Genomic DNA, 13,598 nt, shown 5'->3' with positions numbered 1-13,598 from the left:
GAGGTGGATTCAACTAAGAAATGGACTGACCGAAGAGACACCTTCATACTACCCGAGCATTGTGAACAAGTAAGTATGTAAATAGTTAACATCCAATTTTAGAAGTTATGTGCTTGGAAGCTCTCATGTAAGTTATGTGGCTCTGGCAGGTGATATTTTATCCTACAAAGTCTGCATCAAACTGGTAGTACATCATAGAGGTAGCCCCTCGTAGTGCACGGATGTATGAGGGCTACCATGTGCCAATCACAGCGGCATCAATGGAGGAGATCGGAGAAGATGCTCAGTCAGAAGCCGCTGAGGTGGTGCCAGACGAGCATCAAGCTGCTACTCTTATGGGGTGCATGCAAAGGATCTACAAAATGAAATGGAGGACATCTGTTTAAACGGAGAGCTCTATATAGATATAGGAAGTTATGCTGACCTTTGCGAGGATGAGAGAGAGACCTCTTAAAGCCATAAATATTGTATTTGAACAATCTAGCTCCGTTTTATAATGTATATTGTATTCACGTGGCTTCTTGTCCATTTTTGTCTATATGCGTCATTGCGTCATTTTATTTAATGGTCATTGCATCATTGTATTTAATGGTCATTGCGTCATTGTATTTAATGGTCTTTGCGTCCACCCCAGGTACGTATGCTCTAGGTATGTTCTCACAAGCAGGGACGACGAGCACTGCGCTCCGAGTGGGATGGAGACTGAAGCTGCAATCGTGAAGTTGGTTTGCTCAATATAGATGCTGCTCATCCCACCACTAGATCTAGCTGATCGGGTGAAAGAGACATTAAGAAGCACTACTACTGCTTCTCAGAGTCTCTTTCACCCGATCAATTAAATTTAGTGGTGGGACAAGCAACTTCTATGAGCAGACCTTCGCGATGCAGCTTCAATTTCCATCTCACCCGGAGTGCAGTGCTTTTTGAAATTCACAGAAATTCAACGAAATATCTTTACACAGGAATCCCTTCCCCTTTATGAGTCCTCTCTCTCTCTCTCTCTCTCTCTCTCTCTCTCTCTCTCTCTCTCTCTCTCTCTCTCTCTCTCTCTCTCTCTCTCTCTCTCTACTTGTCCATGTTTTCTTCTCCATTGATTCAATATTAAGTTTAAATGTTTGGTTGTTTAATGCAGGTATGTATGATGAGGAGTTTCTTTCTTCTTTGTCACCCCAGTAGAGAAAGTGGTACGTGCAGCGTCATCGCTCTGGCGCACCATCGTGCGTTCCTACTCCAACCGCTTCTCTCTCTGTTTCAGAGCATTAAGTGCGCTCCGAAGCTTCGGTGTCGACGAGACAATCTTCACACTCATCTAGGCACCGGCACTCTAGCGGTGGCGGTGGCGATTGTTGTGGGATGCCGCCATCGATGCCTCGACACCGCCTCGTGTTCGACGAGACTCTTTACCCTCCCCTTCTTTGTCCGCCCCGACACCAGCCACAACATCGCCATCTACACCAAGTTTTGCGTGGCTGATGGTCGTTCCTAGCAGCTACATACCACTAGCTACTCCTCCAGGAGTCACTCCAGTCGACACTGCTCGCTTCGGGGCCCAAAATCCAGTGGAGACACCTAATGTCCATACCCCCATAGACACGCCGCTAGAGACCCCTGCCAGGACACCCAGGTCCACGCGTCACCGGCGAGAGGGCTTGCCTTACTCCATTGACTTCAGTGGCAGCATCATCTTGGATGATGAAGGAAAGAAGGTGATCTCCCGCATGCACGGTCTTTGCTCTCAGGTGTTTAGACACTACATACTAATTAACACCTGGAGTGAAGTACCAAGTGATTTAAAAGACAGAGTCATCAGCATGCTTCATGACAAGTTTCCTGTTCCAACACGAGATGACCGCTTCAATGAAGACGTGATGAAGGTTCGAATACGCGAATACTACAAGCACAAGCATTCCGAAGTGCAAAAAGCAATTAAGCATGGGTGGAACAGACCAGATTGGCTAGCCAAAGAAGATTGGAAGAATGCGAAGAAAGCAATGCGCGAGAATCCCGTCAAGTGGAAGCAACAAAAGGATGCAGCCAGAGCGCGAGTAGAGGCAGGGAGCTCGCACCACTTGGGGAGCGGCGGGTGAGCATCATTTGAGGCCGATTTTGTAAGTATTTTTGCATTGCTCTTTAGGTTTGATAGTTTAGAGTTTAGGGGTTTTTAAATTCTAACATAATGGATTCTTTGTATGTTTTGACAGTGGTTGATGACAGGACGTGACCCGACACTGTACGAGGATGAGTACGTAGGGAGGAAGGACTTAAACACCCTGATGGACATTCTGCGTTCTCGCGGCGACATGGTTAGTATTAGGGTTTACTCTTTTCTATTTGTTGAATTGTTTTATAAACCTCGCTATATGTTTATACTTACAAAAAGCTGTCTTAATGGTTTTTTTCCAGAATCCAACAGATACGCCGCTTGGACGCAATGAGACGTCTTATTAGACGACGTCAGTCTGGCCGTAGCTAGATAGCATTATTTTCCTTTTGTCATAGCATATGTATCATGAGATGACATTTATACGTCTTTTTGAAAACCATGTATATTTTTTCAATAATGACAATGGTGTTGTAACTATTACATTTGCAAAGTTTAACAATCAAGTGTTTTGGTCTATGATGTGTACAATTGTCATAGATTTACTTTCATTGATTTACTTTCATCAATTTACTTTTATCAGTTTTGTATCTTTATTCTGCAAACAATACTATGGATGATGGAGTTAATGGTTATATTGTCTTGTGGGTGACTACTTTGGGTCTATATCTAAGCTTGCATTTTCTTCAAAGGTGAATCATTAATGAAACATTCAATATGGGTGATGGGTGGCAGGGCATTCAATGCCCTAACACCAAAAAAGAAATCTCTCGGGCGTCGCTATGACCGTCGCTATATAAGGCTCTGCAGCATCGCCATAAACGTCGCTATAGGTGGCCTGTAAACGTTGCTATGACCGTCGCTATAGGCGTCTCTATATAGTGACATCTATAGCGAAGATCGTAGCGACGCTTATAGTGACGTTCCCGTATCGACGCTCTTAGCTATGCCGGGGAGTATAAAAACCCAATGTATTCCCGTCGCTAACAGCGTCACAAGTGCACACAACCTCTTGTAGTGCCTATCCTCATTCCCTGCTAGCTCTCTCCACCTACGAAGGTGTTTGAGGTCTTGGGACTGAGACACGGGACAAGTTAATGCTTAGTTACCGGAATAATTGTGGTGCATGAAGCTCTCTGTCTGCATTGCACCATCAAGGTTTCAAGAAACACAAAGCTTGTTCTGTACCAAGTATCTCTTTATGGGAGAAACTATAATACAAAAGCCTTTGGGAGGGGGGACTGGCTCCATATAAATTCGGTCCTCTACTGTTGTCAAGTTCTCTAATTCTCTCTCTTGCAAAGTATTGTTCATGCTAAGTTAATTAAGTATAATAGTTATATTACTACCTCTAATCAAGTCCACCCTCTATTTTCAGAAAGTATTCTCATAAAAATTGTTACTACAATTTTCTTAATTCCGCTATTCTCAATGTTCATAGTCCATTTCCATTAGAGAGAGAGAGAGAGAGAGAGAGAGAGAGAGAGAGAGAGAGAGAGAGAGAGAGAGAGAGATGGATTTTGTCACAACCATTATAAGGAAGCTATCAAAACAGAAGAGGTGATTTGAGACAAGATCAGAGGAGGAGGTGAGAGCCTCATGTATAGGAGTGACCAGGGGCTATGTCCCCATGTATGTGGGACATGAGAGGAAAAGGGTGGTGATGAAGGTGGAGCTCCTTAACTGCCTACATGCCTTGGTGGACTTGGTGCCTGCTTCCAATGCTAGCGGCTTGATCAACTTGGACACTTGTTCTTCCCCTTGCTCCTCACTGGGTCCTATGTGGCTTCTTCCCTCTTGCAACCCTCACATGCTCCGCACGCTATTGACATCCTTGGAAAGTGCAGCCACCACCACGGTCCACCTCAATTTCATTGCCCTACTCCATCACAACTCCCATTCAAGCCAAATCTTTGAACTTGTGCACGTGAACGGTCTTGAGCTTCTACCCTTCTCCTGAAAATCCCACCTCCCCTCTTTCATCACCGCCTACACCACTCTCTCTCTCTCTCTCTCTCTCTCTCTCTCTCTCTCTCTCTCTCCTATATATGCCAAGCCAAAGCAAACGGGAGAGAGACAGATGCTCATGTGTTGTAGGATGAGGATACTAACAAAAGAAACAATAGCACAAGATTGATAAATGCCACTTATTGGGCATGTTAAGTCTAGTGGAACCTGGCTCTGCCATTTCCTAACCAATAGATCTATACCTAACAAATGCCTGAACTAAAAGCAAGTTTCCTTAACATGTAGATGATAGTGAAAAATAGCTTGAGAGCAACTTAAAAGTAACCAACAATTTTGAGTACCATTATAGTACTACACTTACAACAGCAGAACCACAAGGATATAAGTTACGAGTAATGACATTGAGGATTTTTGGCGTCGAATAGTAAGGATCAATGGACACATTCTCTTGTTTAGAAGAAGAGAAAGTTGTTGTCACTAGCACAAGATCAACTGATGGGTCTCCTGCAATTGCTGCTTCCAAAGTCCAAAGTGTGCGAGGGTGATCACATAACTGACTTGTCATCATTTTCCACCGGCCAAAGAGCACATAATGCTAGCTAATAATGTGATGCTCAAAGAGCACATAATGCTAGCTAATAATGTGTAGATTGCTCAAAGAGCACATAATGCTCAAAGATTGCTCAAAGGTTGTGTAGATTGCTCAAAGAGCACATAATGCTCAAAGATTGCTCAAAGGTTGTGTAGATTGCTCAAAGAGCACATAATGCTAGCTAATAATGTGATGCCAGAATCCAGAGAGGAAGCAAGAAAGATTTTGTGAAACTTGGGAATGGATTACAATTCGATCCACGCTTGTCCTAACGATTGCATTCTTTTTAGAGGGGAATACATAGACATGGAGAAGTGTCCAAAATGTGATTCCGAGAGATATCGAGTAGATCTCCACGGAACAAAAATTCCACAAAAGGTTTTGTGACATTTTTCTCTGCTTCCTCGCATCAAGCATTTCTTTGAATGTAAATCCATGGCCGCCCTAGCATCATGGCATGAGGAGAATAATTCTTCGGATGGTGTGCTACGGATTCCTGCAGATTGTGCAGCCTCGAAACATATAGATGAAACATGGTCGGATTTTGCCAGGGAAGCTCAAAATTTGTGCCTAGGCCTAGCTATGGATGGCGTAAATCAATTTGTTCAAAGATCAACATCTTACAATGTATGGCCCGTTGTCATTGTTTGTCAACTACAACATTCCCCCGTGGTTGACTACGAAGAAGGGGCACCTATGGCTAAGCTTGATTGTGCCGGGGCGGTATAAAGTGAAGAATATGGATGTGTATCTTCGTCCACTATTGGAAGAGCTACAACAATTGTGAACTGGCATAAATGTGTCAGGTATGTTCATAGTGGAATATATCAAAGTGGGAATTATGTAACAAATTCGTGTGTGGACTTTAATATCATTGTTGCACGTGTTTTGCAGTTTATTTTACCGGTGGCCATTGAGGGATGTTTGTCTCGTCCGTAACACAATCTACAAACTTGCGAAGTTGGTGCAATGGATCTCACAAAAGGAGATCAAGGTAGACTCCATACCATTTGCCAAACTAAATGTTGTGAAGGTCGTGTGCATGTTTGAGAAACACTTTCCTACTACCATGCTAACCATTCAGGTGCATCTTCTTGTTCACATAGTTGATGAGGTGGAAATAGCTGGCATAGTACATTCCAGATGGATGTTCTTTTTAGAACGTTTCATGAAAACACTCAAGGGATATGTGCGTCAGAAGGCATGCTCGAAGGGTAGCATGGCAGAAGGTTGGCTAGTATTAGAGTCCCTAGTGTACATTGGAGAGTGGCTAGATGGATTTGATAAAGCCTGGGACACGCTATGGCGACCCATAGATGATTGTCATGTAGAGCGCATATATGGGATTGTCATGTGCAATCTCGGTGTTGAGAAGAAGATGATGGAAGATCTAGAGGCTAAAATCAACCGATTTTGCATGCTTCACAATCCAGTGATGCAAAAGTGGATTTCACAATATGAGGATGCAAAGCAAGAGAGACAAAGGGCACGAATCGAGTGGAGACAGGGAAGACGACCACCAATGCACTATCCGACGGGTCTGGAGAGCTACCAACATTCATGAGCTTAAGATGGTTTCACAACCAATTGAAAAGCGCACAACAGTACGGTGAAGAAGTGACTGAGGAGGAATGGGAGTACTCTCGGGGTTGCATGACCAAGGTAAGTTTGCATTAATGTACGACTAGTGACTTTCTAGATGTTTGAACGGCCACTCATAATCTTTGTTGGTTGTAGTATAAGTCATACACAACAGCATGGTGTAAAGGTCAACATTTTAGGGTGGAACGGATCGACAAAAAGAGTTTTACTCAAGATTGTGGAATCATGGCAAAACTTGAACAGTATAGTCGACGACGGTCCTCTGATGCAGATCCTGTGGTGGTGAAACTCACTTACTTCGGCACGCTACAAAAGATTTTGAGGATCGATTATAGAGGATTTTTTGTCGACTTGTTTGACGTGCAATGGTTCAAGATAATCATGGAGGGTCGCAACGCTATTGTGCGTAGAGGAGAGTCTAGTTTTCTTGAGGTGGATTCAACTAAGAAATGGACTGACCAAAGAGACACCTTCATACTACCCGAGCATTGTGAACAAGTATGTATGTAAATAGTTAACATCCAATTTTAGAAGTTATGTGCTTGGAAGCTCTCATGTAAGTTATGTGTCTCTGACAGGTGATATATTATCCTACAAAGTCTGCATCAAACTGGTAGTACATCATAGAGGTAGCCCCTCATAGTGCACGGATGTATGAAGGCTACCATGTGCCAATCACAGCGGTATCAATGAAGGAGATCGGAGAAGATGCTCAGTCAGAAGCCACTGAGGTGGTGCCAGACGAGCATCAAGCTGCTACTCATATGGGGTGCATGCAGAGGATCTACAAAATGAAATGGAGGACATCTGTTTAAACGGAGAGCTCTATATAGATATAGTAAGTTATGCTGACCTTTGCGAGGATAAGAGAGAGACCTCTTAAAGCCATGAATATTGTATTTGAACAATCTAGCTCCGTTTTATAATATTGTATTCACGTGGCTTCTTGTCCATTTTTATCTATATACGTCATTGCGTCATTTTATTTCATGGTCATTGCATCATTGTATTTAATGGTCATTGCATCATTGTATTTAATGGTCTTTGCGTCCACTCCAGGTACGTATGCTCTAGGTATGTTCTCACAAGCAGGGACGACGAGCACTGCACTCCGAGTGGGATGGAGACTGAAGCTGCAATCGCGAAGCTGGTTTGCTCAATATAGATGCTGCTCATCCCACCACTAGATCTAGCCGATCGGGTGAAAGAGACATTAAGAAGCACTACTACTGCTTCTCAGAGTCTCTTTCACCTGATCAATTAAATTTAGTGGTGGGACAAGCAACTTCTATGAGCAGACCTTCGCAATGTAGCTTCAATTTCCATCGCACCCAGAGTGCAGTGCTTTTTGAAATTCACAGAAATTCAACGAAATCTCTTTACACAGGAATCCCTTACCCTTTATGAGTCCCCTCTCCCTCTCTCTCTCTCTCTCTCTCTCTCTCTCTCTCTCTCTCTCTCTCTACTTGTCCATGTTTTCTTCTCTATTGATTCAACATTAAGTTTAAATGTTTCGTTGTTTAATGCAGGTATGTATGATGAGGAGTTTCTTCTTTGTCACCCCAATAGAAAAAGTGGTACGTGCAGCGTCATCGCTCTGGCGCACCATCGTGCGTTCCTACTCCAACCGCTTCTCCCTCTGTTTCGGAGCATTCAGTGCGCTCCGAAGCTTCGGTGTCGACGAGACAATCTTCACACTCATCTAGGCACCGGCGCTCTAGTGGTGGCGGTGGTGATTGTTGTGGGATGCCGCCTCCGATGCCTCGACACCACCTCGTGTTCGACGAGGCTCTTTACCCTCCCCTTCTTTGTCCGCCCCGACACCAGCCACAACATCGCCATCTACACCAAGTTTTGCGCGGCTGACGGCCGTTCCTAGCAGCTACATACCACTAGCTACTTCTCCAGGAGTCACTCCAGTCGACACTCCTCGCTTCGGGGCCCAAAATCCAGTGGAGACACCTGACGTCCATACCCCCATCGACACGCCGCTAGACCCTTGTCGGGACACCCAGGTTCACGCGTCACCGGCGAGAGGGCTTGCCTTACTCCGTCGACTTCAGTGGCAGCATCATCTTGGATGATGAAGGAAAGAAGGTGATCTCCCGCATGCACGGTCTTTGCTCTCAGGTGTTTAGACACTACATACTAATTAACACCTGGAGTGAAGTACCAAGTGATTTAAAAACATCGGCATACTTCATGACAAGTTTCCCGTTCCAACACGAGATGATCGCTTCAATGAAGACGTGATGAAGGTTCGAATACGCGAATACTACAAGCACAAGCATTCCGAAGTGCAAAAAGCAATTAAGCATGGGTGGAACAAACCAGATTGGCTAGCCAAAGAAGATTGGAAGAATGCGAAGAAAGCAGTGCCCAAGAATCCCGTCAAGTGGAAGCAACAAAAGGATGCAGCCAGAGCGCGAGTAGAGGCAGGGAGCTCGCACCACTTGGGGAGCGGCGGGTGAGCATCATTTGAGGCCGATTTTGTAAGTATTTTTGCATTGCTCTTTAGGTTTGATAGTTTAGAGTTTAGGGGTTTTTAAATTCTAACATAATGGATTCTTTGTATGTTTTGACAGTGGTTGATGACAGGACGTGACCCGACACCGTACGAGGACGAGTACGTAGGGAGGAAGGACTTAAACACCCTGATGGACATTCTGCGTTCTCGCGGCGACATGGTTAGTATTAGGGTTTACTCTTTTCTATTTATTGAATTGTTTTATAAACCTCGCTATATGTTTATACTTACAAAAATTTGTCTTATTGTTTTTTTTGCAGATATCCGACAGATACGCCGCTTGGACGCGATGAGACGTATGATTAGACGATGTCAGTCTAGCCGTAGCTAGATAGCATTAGTTTCCTTTTGTCATAGCATATGTATCATGAGATGACATTTATACGTCTTTTTGAAAACCATGTATATTTTTTCAATAATGACAATGGTGTTGTAACTATTACATTTGCAAAGTTTAACAATCAAGTGATTTTGTCTATGATGTGTACAATTGTCATAGATTTACTTTCATTGATTTACTTTCATCAATTTACTTTTATCAGTTTTGTATCTTTATTCTGCAAACAATACTATGGATGATGGAGTTAATGGTTATATTGTCTTGTGGGTGACTACTTTGGGTCTATATCTAAGCTTGCATTTTCTTCAAAGGTGAATCATTAATGAAACATTCAATATGGGTGATGGGTGGCAGGGCATTCAATGCCCTAACACCAAAAAAGAAATCTCTCGGGCGTCGCTATATAAGGCTCTACAGCGTCGCTATAAACGTCGCTATAGGTGGCCTGTAAACGTCGCTATGACCGTCGCTATAGGCGTCTCTATATAGTGACATCTATAGCGACGATCGTAGCGACGCTTATAGCGATGTTCCCGTATCGACGCTCTTAGCGACGGTCTTAGCGATGCCGGGGAGTATAAAAACCCAATGTATTCCCATCGCTAACAGCGTCACAAGTGCACACAACCTCTTGTAGTGCCTATCCTCATTCCCTGCTAGCTCTCTCCACCTGCGAAGGTGTTTGAGGTCTTGGGACTGAGACACGGGACAAGTTAATGCTTAGTTACCGGAATAATTGTGGTGCATGAAGCTCTCTATCTGCATTGCACCATCAAGGTTTCAAGAAACACAAAGCTTGTATTGTACCAAGTATCTCTTTATGGGAGAAACTATAATACAAAAGCCTTTTGGAGGGGGGACTGGCTCCATATAAATTTGGTCCTCAACTGTTGTCAAGTTCTGTAATTCTCTCTCTTGCAAAGTATTGTTCATGCTAAGTTAATTAAGTATAATAGTTATATTACTACCTCTAATCAAGTTCACCCTCTATTTTCAGAAAGTATTCTCATAAAAATTGTTACTACAATTTTCTTAATTCCGTTATTCTCAATGTTCATAGTCCGAGAGAGAGAGAGAGAGAGAGAGAGAGAGAGAGAGAGAGATAGAGAGAGATGGATTTTGTCACAACCATTATAAGGAAGCTATCAAAACAGAAGAGGCGATTTGAGACAAGATCAGAGGAGGAGGAGGAGGAGGAGGAGGTGAGAGCCTCATGTATAGGAGTGACCAGGGGCTATGTCCCCATGTATGTGGGACATGAGAGGAAAAGGGTGGTGATGAAGGTGGAGCTCCTTAACTGCCTACATGCCTTGGTGGACTTGGTGCCTGCTTCCAATGCTAGCGGCTTGATCAACTTGGACACTTGTTCTTCCCCTTGCTCCTCACTGGGTCCTATGTGGCTTCTTCCCTCTTGCAACCCTCACATGCTCCGCACGCTATTGACATCCTTGGAAAGTGCAGCCACCACCACGGTCCACCTCAATTTCATTGCCCTACTCCATCACAACTCCCATTCAAGCCAAATCTTTGAACTTGTGCACGTGAACGGTCTTGAGCTTCTACCCTTCTCCTGAAAATCCCACCTCCCCTCTTTCATCACCGCCTACACCACTCTCTCTCTCTCTCTCTCCTATATATGCCAAGCCAAAGCAAACGGGAGAGAGACAGATGCTCATGTGTTGTAGGATGAGGATACTAACAAAAGAAACAATAGCACAAGATTGATAAATGCCACTTATTGGGCATGTTAAGTCTAGTGGAACCTGGCTCTGCCATTTCCTAACCAATAGATCTATACCTAACAAATGCCTGAACTAAAAGCAAGTTTCCTTAACATGTAGATGATAGTGAAAAATAGCTTGAGAGCAACTTAAAAGTAACCAACAATTTTGAGTACCATTATAGTACTACACTTACAACAGCAGAACCACAAGGATATAAGTTACGAGTAATGACATTGAGGATTTTTGGCGTCGAATAGTAAGGATCAATGGACACATTCTCTTGTTTAGAAGAAGAGAAAGTTGTTGTCACTAGCACAAGATCAACTGATGGGTCTCCTGCAATTGCTGCTTCCAAAGTCCAAAGTGTGCGAGGGTGATCACATAACTGACTTGTCATCATTTTCCACCGGCCAACCACCTCATCGTCAGTATCGCTACTGATATAACTGTCTGATTCTTCAATATCGCAAGACATATCATCACCCATGTTGCTCGATTCCTCAGCGTCGCTGATGATGTCTAATTCCCTATCATTGTTCATGTTGTCCGATAGCTGGCGTTCTGCACCTTGAGAAGAAGACGGGTTGTCTCTTTGAAGCCCTTCATCAAGCACATTCTCTAGCTTGTAAAGGGAAAGATAATCAAATTCGCATGTGTCATATGAACATGGAATTGCCTCGATTACTGCTGCAACTAGGCTGCAGCTTAATGTGGCAGCCGTACTAACTGAATTACAAATCGAAGCTGCTGTAATCTTCCGGACAGAGTCGTATCTCAAGGCCCTAATCTTCTTGGCAATGCGAGACTCTTCTTGCCAAGTGCCCAAGTTAATATCATACGAAAACACAACCTTCTGATATCCTCCTTTGGCGCTCCGGCCTTCAAGGAAGATTCTTTCTTGGAATAAGAAGGAATCATCGATTTGCAAAGGTACTGGAATGCTAGCAATGGGTGACCATTTGTCCGACAGAGAGTCGTAAACCTCTGCTCTCTGTAAGTATTCAAAACCTTCTTCATGCCCTATATAACCGCCGAATACGAATACATACCGACGCTTGTGCGTCACTGCCGCAAACCGAGACAATCTTGGACTTTCCATGGAAGCTCTCTTGTGCCAACGTCCGGTGGCCCTGTCTAAGGCATGGACGGCCGCAGAGCCAGTACTACGGCCTGTGTTGAAGTGATCTTTTCCACCGATTACTAGGACCAAGGAACCAAGCCCAACACATTTGTGGCCGCGTTTGAAAATCTGCTGCCCCTCGCGCTCACACAACGTGCTGATGAGGTGCCAATAATTACTACGCTGATTATTAGCGGTGACGTCAATCTCAAAGCAACGATAGCTAGGGTTGTCAGTGTGTACGTCCTCGCGAGGGAGGCGATGCTTCGGAGCCACCGCCAGGAAGAGTGCGGTGGAGTGGCCTTGCGAGAGCCTGATGGAGCGAAAGGTATCATCAGAGAGGAGGAGGCGCCTCCAGCTTCTATTCACTGCCCGCAGCAGCCGATCAGGAACATGTATCAAGCATTGCGTCGCCAGCTCGTTGGGCAGACCCGGCAACAGCAACGCCCCGCCAGCTTCCATGGTCGTCGCTTCTGATATTGATCAATGTATTCAATTATATATAGGCCGCTTTTCAACAAAAAAAAAAACTTGCAGAACAAGCCACTAAAGACAAGTGATACAGAAAGCGCGAAAAGTGAGGGACAACGGCGGTAGATCATAAGCGTGCCTTCAACTATCGATGAGAAGGCAAAGGCTGCTGCATCCGGCCTGCTCGTTACTTGGTGAGCCCTCTATCTGAACCCAAAAGCCACCACGTGGCAGAGCTTCAAAGCTTCAAGTATGAATTAAATTTCATAAAAAAACGGGCCGTGAAAAGCGACGCTGGTTGGCAAGCAAACAAAAGCAGTGTCGCACTTTCGTAGAGGCGCTAGTTCGGAGTTTCACAAAGCTTTGCAGGCTTGTAGACGCACAGCAATCCGGAGACGAAGCTTTGCAGAGCCAGCAGTTCAATATTCTTCAGGTAAGTCTCCATCAGCTCTGCACTCATCCCAGGCGCAACTTTATGGACTCTCATCCTCCTCTTCCTGCTGCTCCTCCTCCTGCTCATCTGCTCGTCCTACCATACCCTCTCCAGGGCCACATCACGCCCCTCATGCAGCTCCCCAAGCTCTTGGCCTCCCGCAGCTTTTCCATATTCACCTTCGTCACCACCGACTTCATCCTCAAGCACATGCTCAAAGCCAGGCAGGCCCTCCCCGCAGATGGCCTCCACCGCCTCAGCACTCAGCATCACCCTCGCCGGCATCAGGGATGGCCTACATGATTTGCAAGAGCGCAATTGCATGCTCCAACCCCTGCATTTCATCGCCTCTCTGCTCTTAATGTAGACATCCTTTGATGAGCTCGTGGGGAGAAAGGTGCAAGAGCAGGGCCGTCACATCAGTTGCATTATCTCGGATTCCTTCCTCCTATGAACTCAGGAAGTGGCCGATAAGTGTCACATTCCTCGCATTGCGTTCTGGCCAAATTCGCTTGCCGCGTTGGCGTGCAGTAGGTATATGCCAATGATCATGGCAGAGTCTCCCAATCGAGATCCTTTCAAGACTCAAGGTATTAACCATAGATTGCTTAGAAGTTTTTTTTCTCTCCACATTACACTCAAGTGCCTTAATTTGGGGAACTATTAAGGGCTCTCAATGGCAATTTCATAGAATCTCAATGCCATTTTTGTCGATCAGCA

General features: G+C 44.7%; 2 protein-coding genes across 2 annotated transcripts; one reads left to right on the top strand and one right to left on the bottom strand.

Moving 5' to 3' along the window:
- The first annotated feature begins 10,242 nt into the window (after positions 1-10,242).
- Positions 10,243-10,704, top strand: LOC147448229 (uncharacterized). The gene has a single exon (XM_086524526.1). It carries the CDS (start codon positions 10,243-10,245, stop codon positions 10,702-10,704), a length of 462 nt encoding a protein of 153 aa, XP_086380652.1.
- A 224-nt stretch (positions 10,705-10,928) lies between these two features.
- On the bottom strand, positions 10,929-12,437 carry LOC147448228 (F-box/kelch-repeat protein At1g15670-like). Its single transcript, XM_086524525.1, has one exon. The coding sequence runs from the start codon at positions 12,434-12,436 to the stop codon at positions 11,030-11,032; it is 1,407 nt and encodes a 468-aa protein (XP_086380651.1). The 5' UTR covers position 12,437; the 3' UTR covers positions 10,929-11,029.
- Between the last annotated feature and the right edge of the window lie 1,161 nt (positions 12,438-13,598).

The sequence above is a fragment of the Adiantum capillus-veneris genome, chromosome 11, assembly GCF_014529385.1.
Source record: "Adiantum capillus-veneris isolate H3 chromosome 11, ASM1452938v2, whole genome shotgun sequence".
In the NCBI taxonomy this organism is placed as follows: Eukaryota; Viridiplantae; Streptophyta; class Polypodiopsida; order Polypodiales; family Pteridaceae; genus Adiantum; species Adiantum capillus-veneris.
Note: the sequence above shows the minus strand (reverse complement) of the source record. Positions and strands in the feature narration are given on the sequence as shown.

Excerpts from the sequence above, each read along its gene's own strand:
- LOC147448228 (XM_086524525.1), bottom strand. The coding sequence starts at position 12,436 with ATGGAAGCTGGCGGGGCGTTGCTGTTGCCGGGTCTGCCCAACGAGCTG.
- LOC147448229 (XM_086524526.1), top strand. The coding sequence starts at position 10,243 with ATGGATTTTGTCACAACCATTATAAGGAAGCTATCAAAACAGAAGAGG.